Raw genomic sequence first — 8,770 nt, forward strand, 5'->3', positions numbered from 1 at the left:
GCTCCTTGCGCCTGCGGCGCTGCGTGGTAGCGGGGCGCAGGTCCTCCTCGAAGCTTGCGTTAGCTGGTTGCCTTTGCGTTCTGCTTCCCCTTGCAGACCTCGGGACTCTCCTTGGCGGCACTGGTGCGCGAGGTGGGGGGGGTGGTAGAGGTTATGGTGAACCTGAAAGGCTGTACGTGAAGGGGTTAAACGTTATCTGCTGTGCCTTTCGCTTGGTTGCTCTGATACCTACTCATGACTTTCCTAGCTTTTGTGGTTGTTTGTCGCAGTTCTGTGAAAAGGCTGCCACTCTTCCTCGCTGCTTGTTTCTGAAAAGCTAGTAAACGTTAACTGAGAGTGTAGGTAAAGCTGCAGCTTCACTGCCTGGGGCCCTCAAGAGACCAGAGATGGGGACTTGCGGTACAATATAACGAGGCCCTTTCCGTGTTAGAAAAGCCCAGATCCTTCAGGCATCTTTGTTCTTCCCTTCCCCTCTGCATGCTGCAAGGGGGTGGGGAAGACTGAATTACTTTGAGCCTCCAAGCAGTGTCTTGCGGGATTCTGGGGTCTGGGGTACTGGGGCTGCTGAAAGGTCCCTCTGTGGCCCTCCATGGCTGAATGGGCAGTGCTGCAGCTGTGTCTGCCTCTGCTAGTTAAATGAGATCCTGGTTCTTCCTTTGTCAGCAAGGAAAACAGCAGCTGCCCCTGGAATCGGCCCGTGTCCTGCCATTGTGGCCCAGGTTTGTGGGCTGTGGAATGAGCACTATGCTCTGCAACTCTGTCGTGGTGGTTCTCCACTGCTAGATGGTGATTTTCATCTCCAGTATGTTTTATAATTGAGCCCTGAGGGGTTATTCATGCAAAGCCTCTGGCTCATCTGGGCAAATGTAGAAGCTGCTGTTTATCAAAGCTAAACATCTTACCTATATCTGAGTTGCTGAAACAAGATTGCCTGGAGGAGAGACTGGCACAGGTAGGAAACGGCATTCAACTCATGTCTTTGTGATGAAAATACAGTTGCTTTTCCTCAGCTTGGTATTGTTAATGCTTTTGGGAGGATTACTAGGAGCTGACGTAAAAGTTCTTGATGCTCAGAAGCCTGGGAAAATGAGTTCAACTGTATTTTTAACTTTTTAAAAATACACTATCTTTAGATTCTGTTAGCTATTTTTAGGTTCTGTTTGCACACTATTTGATTTTAGTTAGGCTACTGTTACTGTTAGTAACACTGTGCTTGACTGGGAATGCCAAGGTCTTGATGCTCAGGTGAGTTCCCTGTTGGATGTGGGTGAGTAACAACCAGTCAAGAACTTGGCAGTTCTTCTGGGCTATGTGGTCATCTTGAAACTTTCAGGAGCTTTGAGTCAGCGTTCCCCTCTCTTACCAAATACTATGAGATAAAGAAGAATCTGGTATGCTATTCTGTAGGGTGGCATTCTCAGACACTTTTCCTGCAACCAGGGTATCTAGAAGACTGAATGTTTAAAAGAGTGAGTTACTTGCAGTAACTCAGCTTTTAAAGCAACTTCAGAGCTGTGCTTTAAGAAACTTGCTAAATGTTAGGATACTTGTGATCTACTACAAATGCTAATGGTGCTGCTCCTGGAGGTTGAGTCACAGAGACAATTTTCTTAATGCATTTTTGTGTTGGACACCTAGTGAGAATTCTTCTTTCCACCATGGGTGGAAAACTTTCACCATTCTGGAAAACACCTGACCAAAAGGAGAGTGAAAGCAAACCGATTTTACCCAGACAACTGGATGCTGAAGATGAAATCCCCAATTACGCTAGTATCAATGACTCTGCTACATCCTGTGTGCCCTGTGTGGGCATTGCACGTCGAAGCTATGTCAACTGTCCAACGTGTCAGGGAACAGGAAGGATCCCTGGGGGTAGGTGATTCTTCTGTGTGCTGTGTCAGTGCTTTTTGAGTCTTCTGAGGTTGGTATGTGTCTCTCTGCCTAAAGACAGAGATAGTTTTATTGTATCCAGTCTAGGAATGTCCTGTCTTGGTACTGCCAGCTCACTTGTGACTTCTGTGGGCTGCCTCTATTGGGGGAGGATGGGATGGGAAGGCAGGTAGTGCTGTTTCTAGATAACTACTCAAAGCCCATCCTGGAGCGCCTGGGGAGTTGTTTCTGCCCAGAGATGGGAATGCTCAAACTGAAGTCTTAGTTGCATCACACTTGCCTTCTAATTGGACAGCATCACCTGTGAGGTGAGTGCAGATGGACACTAGGCTGCTGTGCAACGTCCTGCAATGCAATTTACTTTATTTACTTGCGTGCTTAGTGTGGTCTCTGATCTGCTGCCCCCTCTTTCAGAGCAAGAGAAGCAGCTGGTGGCTCTGATTCCATACGGTGACCAAAGGCTGAAGCCTAGACGAACGTAAGTCCTGTGAAATTTTCCCCTTTTCTCATCTTTTGGATGTTTCTTCTGCGTATGAAGGAAAGCCTCAGTACTTCGGGTGTTTTGCTCTTTGTGCTCTGACTTGCAGTAAGTTTGGTGTTTACTGTGTCTTTTCAGCAACAGCAGATATTGGACAGTCTTCTGTGTGCAGTTGTTGGGATCTCCAGCTATTTGTACTGTAATGCACCATTGTCAGTGTGTGGGTCTCTACCCTGCCTCTGTTGTGATTTGGTAGCTGGCAAATAGTTCTGCACAAACCCATTCCGGTTTTCTGGCACCCAAGCTTTTATTGTCTCCTCCCTTTGAGCTGGAGCAGAACTGCAGGTGCTTGCAGCTGACAAACCAAGAGAATGATTGTGGCCCTGGTGCTCTTTTGCAGGAAACTCTATGTATGTCTTGCTGTGACGATCTGCCTGCTGACAACATCTCTCGGTATTTTCTTCCTGTTTCCTCGCTCCATTACTGTGCTGCCTGCAGGGCTGAAAGCTTCCTCCATTGGCTTTAATGCCACCACCACCAGTATATACCTCAACATGACGGTAAGTGCTCAGCTCACAGTCAAAGAGTGGATCTGAAGGGCTCCCTGCTTATCTCCTGTGCCACTCCATGTGTAGGCTAACTAACTGATCACTGGCTGAAGTTAGTCGTACCATTCCCACCATCTCAGTCCACTCTCTGGCTGCTTGGAATCAATGTCTGGAGTGTGTTGCAGCATCAGAGGTGTGGCTGGCCTGGCTGCAAGTGAGCAAGTCGCACAAAGTGGCCAAAGGGGCTGTGTAGAAGAAGCACTGTGATTAATTCTGGGAATCCTTTTTCTTTTGCATTCTTGAGCTGCTTGGTTGCCCCCCTCTGACTGTCATGGGAGACACTGCAGCGTACATGCTTTTGTGGCCAGGCTGGATGTACGTCTGAGGATTTGAAAGGGATGATGTGGTCCAGTGTTGCTGTAAGGTCATAGCAGGAGTATATTTAAAGTAGCTTTGCATCAGTAACATATGGCCCTGCTGCAAGGTGATTTGTCGTTTGGGTTTTTTTTGTTTCTCTCCCTAGAACGTGCTGAATATAACTAATAACAACTTCTACCTGGTCACTGTTGTGCAGCTAGACATAGAGGTTTTGCACCAGTCCCTAGTAGTAGGGAAGACCACCATGAAAACCCTGCTGAATATGAGCCCTTTGCAGAGCGGCCAGGTGAGCTCTGCTGTTTTTTGCATTTTCTCCTAAACTAATCTGGATGTCCTGGGTAAGGGAGGTGCTTATTGTATACTTGACCCACTTCTTTGTCATCTGTCTGCCAAATACTCAAAGCTCTTCCACATGCAGCTTCCCACATCCCACTTCGGGAAGGGGTGTTGTAAGAATTTACACGTTGCTGAGTTTGAAGCTAATACATTCCTGGGCAAGGAACATTATGTCTGCTCTTCGGGTAGTGGGCTGGGTTGTGTGCTTGCCATAAAATGATGGCAAGCTTAAAAACAGGTTAGACAAAACCCTGGTGGGAACAGTTTGAGCACAGCTGATCTATTCTTGGTGTAAAGGTCAGGTGTGTGGCTTAGATGATGTTTTTAAGGCCTTTTTAGATCTAATTTCTGATTCTATTTTCAAAACAATTGTTAGGCTAGATCTTGAAATTCAGGTTCAGACACCTAACGAGAGTCCAGTTCTCCCTACTTCAGCTCTCTGAATTGTATACAAACGTAACTGTAGTTCTGGTGTACTTCCTGCTTTCTCTTCCGTTCACGTTTGCAGATCTATTATATGGTGGCCAGTAGGATATTGGACGACAACACCTAGTGAGTAATTCTTGAAGATTTCTTCCCTTGGTTAGTGAGTAACGTTAATGCTTATAGGCTTTTCATTACTAGATTTCTTGTGGTGGTCCTGTCTGTAGAGTGAAGCTGAGTGAGCATGTCCTTTTCAGTTTAATGTGTGGAGCTGATCTGGATACAAGTCTGGCACATCCATTTTAAACTCATTTCCTTTTCTATTTATTGGTATTCTCTGCTTAGTGTTGGCTCAACAATGTCATTTTCCATACATTCTGATGAGTAAGTGATGATATCAATTTGATGTCTAGGTTGTCAACTTTTGCTGCTCACAAATGGAGCATTTAAGGGTACCTTGTACAAACTGCATTTCTCTGCAAATGACCAGCAAACTGTGTGAAGTTCAGAGCAACCAAAGCTTCTGTGCAGACGGGGTGGTGCATTGCATATTTACAAGGCCCATGCTTACTAGATCCACAGTTACAGAGTTACACCAGCAAAAACATGTTTTACTGGTGTACATGCTGCTGTGCTTCAAGAACTTTGCCTACGTAGCTGTTGTCAGAATATTGCAAAGGCAGATCTTTTTGGAGAAGCAGAGAAGCAATGGAATAACTGGGGACAGGAGACACATGGTGCAGGCAGCTCCTGTGAAATTAACTCTCTTTTTTTCTCTTGTAGTAACATTTGCACCTGGACAAAGGTCAAAGTTCACAATATTCTGCTGCATATACAGTAAGTGATGCCTGGTTCAGAGCTATAACTAACATCCATGTCATCTACGTTGTTTCTCAGCTCCCTGCAAGAATGTCTACAGTCATTGTTCTTTGAGACCAGGACTGCCTGCAGTGTGAATGTGCTGTTACCCAGATAGGTGTGCTGAGGTGTGAGGAGGAGATCATTCTCCAAAGCCATCACTGCCCTGAGGAGTCCCCTGGATTCAGGCTTACTGACAGCTCAAGCTGTCACTGTTGCTTAAGGCAAGCTGGCCTGGCAAACTTCCTTATGGAATAGTGATTGTAGCTGTTGGGAAGTAATTTGTTGGTCTAGAGCTAGAAGTACTGACTAGTTCGATTATGCCTGCTTGCCTCATGGTGTTGGGGCAGACTCATTCAGCCTGGACTCTGTGTGGATGATTGCCTTCAAGTGTTCTGACAGCAGCTGCCAAGAGCAAGGCAGGACAAAGCAGACTCTTCTGCAGATTCTGTTGCCTGAGGCAGTTCCTGTTCGGGGGATGGACCAGAGGACCATGCTCAGCTTGACTGTGTTTTAGAGTACGACAGGCCCTGCTAGGAAAGCAAATGCAGATTGGCTGTTCCTCCCTGCCAGGGAGGAAGGAGTACAACTGCAGTTTTACAATACAGATCCTGCTGGGACAGGTTGCTACTGTTCTGGTCAGAGTTAGCGCTAAACCCGGTGTGTGAGACAGGGAAGCTCCTGCGAGGTATAGCAGCGCTAGAAGGCTTCCATGCAGCCATGAAAGAAGTGGTCTTCATTAGCTGAGTTTAACTCAGTTGCACTTTGGAAAACTGCAGCAGAAATTGTCTCCTTGTGTAGCCTGTGTCCACTAGAGGGATCTCCCTGCACATCTGTGTTGACAGACTCCAGGTTGTGAGCCTACTCTTGAAGATGGACCTCTAGGTTCACCATCTGCAGACTGTTGTCACCAAGTCCATGACGTCTTCAGGAAGGAGGAACTACTTTTGCATCATGGTCTTTTGTGCTGATCTAAAGCCAGGGCTTCACCTGCTCTATCTGGAAATGGACTGTGAATATTAGGAAAAGCGTTTGATTGGAGAAAGTATGTGAATCTCTTGGAGGCATGCCAGGCTGGAATTCTCCCAAGTCACTAAAGAAATGTCACTGGCGATCTCCCGAAACACAAATGTTCAAATTGCAACAGAAGACCAATATTTAAAGGGCTGTATTGTCAAGTTTCTTGTTTTATGGGACTTAATGCAGGTTTTAATTGTAATCAGTGCTGACTGATGTGAAGTTTAAACAGGTAAAGTACGCAGAGAAGCCCCGTGCTACTCAAAGCATGGTAAAAATGGTGCGTTTTGGACAGCATGGAGAATGGCTCTGGCTGTTAAGGCAACTTTGTCCTTCTTAGCTGATGCTATGGGCTGATAGGACCTTTGATCTCTCTACCTGCAAGCTCTCCATTAGCCAGAAGCTGAAGATGATTCCAGTCATCTTTACACTTTTCTGTACCACATCTCCTCCTGCCAATATTATCCACTGATGGATTGCATAGTGTTAGGAGAAACTACTTGATGCAGGTGGCACAGAAAGATAGTGATTGAAAGATTATGCTTTTGTCTAGCTAACTCCATAAACAGCCACCCACTGTGACGTGCACTAGCACTTTGGGAACAGGTAAATGGTGAAATTGCACATGAGGGTTACGCTGGGGTAGGAAGTCTTAATGGGCTTCTAGGATGGCCAAAGCACCTGGTTGTGATGGTAGTGATCTTGTAAAGGCTGTCTTTAATGTAATCTGAAAGATGCTTTCCCTCTCCAACATGTGAAATTGAGCTGAGGGTATCTTGACTGTTGTTTTCTGGGGCTATGTAATAGAGACAAAAGAGGATGGCAGTGGGAGCTCACCATGGGACCTTTATGTTATGAGAAGTCTCATCTGGGACAATCACAAGTGCAGTTCTGGTCTGCTTTTGCCTTGCAGGGGTACCCTGACCTGCACGTACCTGTGTCATTCAGAGCAGCTGACTTTTGAAGACTACCAGTACGTGGACTGCCAGGGGAATGCCACGCTACCTCGCCCATTGTACCACTGCCTGCCATGACAGGGCCAGGTTGGCAGAGCTTTTGGGTGCAGCATATTCTACCACAAAGGCAAGTCATAGGGAGACAAACTTCTGGGGCTTCTTCTCATTCTGTGCCTTAAACAGGATAAGACTTCCATGTCTTGTGCAAAGATGGTAACGTACTTGGCCTTATGAATGTGGACTCTGCTGCCCTCAGATTGCAGCTTTTTTTTTTCAGTGCCTTATCATGGCTGACGCTTCAGCAGAGTGACCAGTGTATGAGGGGGGTGTCTCTGCGTGGCTGATGGGAGTGGGCCACACTCTTGTTTCACTACTGCTTTGGAGGCAGTGCCCTGTTAGTCAGACTAACTCCTAGTTGTTTCCTCCTTGCATAATTTTGCACTTCTGTCCTGAATTTAAGTATTTTGTAACTTGAAAAAGGACTGTGATGAGACTTTTTGGCTGGATTGCATCTACATCACCAGAATCTAATGACCGTTGTAGAACCTGTGCAACAAGAGCAAGAAACAGGACTGATGTCTCTATATCTCTGGGTCTTAAGAAAAACTACTGCATGTCATGCCAAAACACCTTGTGAAAGTGACTCTTGGGTGACTGCTGTTTTAAGCTGTCCAGTATAGGAGGTGAGAATATGCATTTTTGTATATATGTATTTTTAAAACAAGCTCATCTGCTAGCTGTTCCTTAATGGCATCCATTTCAGTGAGAAGAAAATGCATTTTGTATCATGAACCAAAAAGATTGCTACTTTCCAGGCAGCGGTGTGTAGTGGCCAGCTCATGCTGTTTGCTGTATTGTTTTCTTGTATGCTTTGGCATTTAATGCTTTCAGCTTGAACAAGCATGAGAGAGTTCATCTCTGACTGGAAGAGCTTAGTTTGCACAAATATCAGGAAACAGCTGGCTCTGGGGTGTGGTGTTTTGGGGTTGTTTGGGATTTTTTCTGTTTTTTTTTTTTTTGTCTAAAGCTGGAAAAGTACCCAAAAGACTTTACAAGGGGAACAGCCCTGGTAGCCTTGTCTCCTCCCAGAGCTGGCGGTTGTATCCCCCAAACGATGGAGGAGTTAAACGTTATTCTTTAGGTTCTAGTTTAGATGCTGCCTGATGCATTCTAGATGGTAAAATAGGAGCCTGGGAGTTGCTGGACTAAAATTTTTACTCAGCAGTTCAGCATTTTCCTGCGTCTGTCCCACTGAAGGATAGAACCAAAGCATCAGAATAGTTGAAGACTGTTGAAGAAAGTCTCTGATCCTGTCTTCAAAATAATGCTTCCTAAACCAGCACTTCTTACAGCGCTCTTGCAGAATCTCGCTCCTCACTGTATCATCCGTTGAGATCACCCTGAAATGGTAACTAGTCGGCTTCCTCCCTGAAGCAGGGATGAAGCAGCTCCAGGTCCCATACTGAAATCCTCCCTGCTCGTCACATCTCTACAGTGCATTTTGTATTTGCCGTATTGTTGATTCTGCTGTGCACTTCCCTCCCCTGCTGCTGGGTTTCCAGCTGTGCTTCTGTACTGCTGTCCTCCACTTGTACCGTTGTCGTCTGTTCGCAAATAAAGGGCCTCGTGCAACCAGAGGTGGATGACTTGTCTCTGTGCGGTGGGTCTTCACCCTTGCTGTAGCCGCTGTACAGCTCCAGCGCCACAGTGACTTGCCCACCAGCAGGTACGGGGGCATGAAGGGAGATGGGAGACTTTACGGGGAGAAGGCTTTAAGAAAGAGGCGGAGCTGAGACCAGGGAATAGCCCTTCCCTGGAAGGTGCCCGAGGCCGAGTCAGACAGCTGTGGCCAGCTGTGCCCTCGGCACGTGTGGGTACAAGCATCC

General features: G+C 46.4%; 1 protein-coding gene across 1 annotated transcript; it reads left to right on the plus strand.

The window, feature by feature from the left end:
- The first annotated feature begins 1,652 nt into the window (after window positions 1-1,652).
- TMEM106A (transmembrane protein 106A) lies at window positions 1,653-7,913 on the plus strand. The gene is made up of 7 exons (XM_009326648.1): window positions 1,653-1,872; window positions 2,305-2,368; window positions 2,769-2,928; window positions 3,440-3,580; window positions 4,139-4,182; window positions 4,837-4,890; window positions 6,842-7,913. The coding sequence occupies exons 1-7, from the start codon at window positions 1,659-1,661 to the stop codon at window positions 6,960-6,962; spliced, it is 798 nt and encodes a 265-aa protein (XP_009324923.1). The 5' UTR covers window positions 1,653-1,658; the 3' UTR covers window positions 6,963-7,913.
- Window positions 7,914-8,770: the final 857 nt, after the last annotated feature.

This window comes from Pygoscelis adeliae, unplaced genomic scaffold (assembly GCF_000699105.1).
Source record: "Pygoscelis adeliae isolate BGI_AS28 unplaced genomic scaffold, ASM69910v1 Scaffold421, whole genome shotgun sequence".
NCBI classification, from domain to species: Eukaryota; Metazoa; Chordata; class Aves; order Sphenisciformes; family Spheniscidae; genus Pygoscelis; species Pygoscelis adeliae.

Coding starts and splice junctions, on each gene's coding strand:
- TMEM106A (XM_009326648.1), top strand. CDS start 1,659: ATGGGTGGAAAACTTTCACCATTCTGGAAAACACCTGACCAAAAGGAG. Junction 3,581..4,138: donor GCCCTTTGCAGAGCGGCCAG/GTGAGCTCTGCT, acceptor TCACGTTTGCAG/ATCTATTATATGGTGGCCAG. Junction 4,183..4,836: donor ATATTGGACGACAACACCTA/GTGAGTAATTCT, acceptor TTTCTCTTGTAG/TAACATTTGCACCTGGACAA.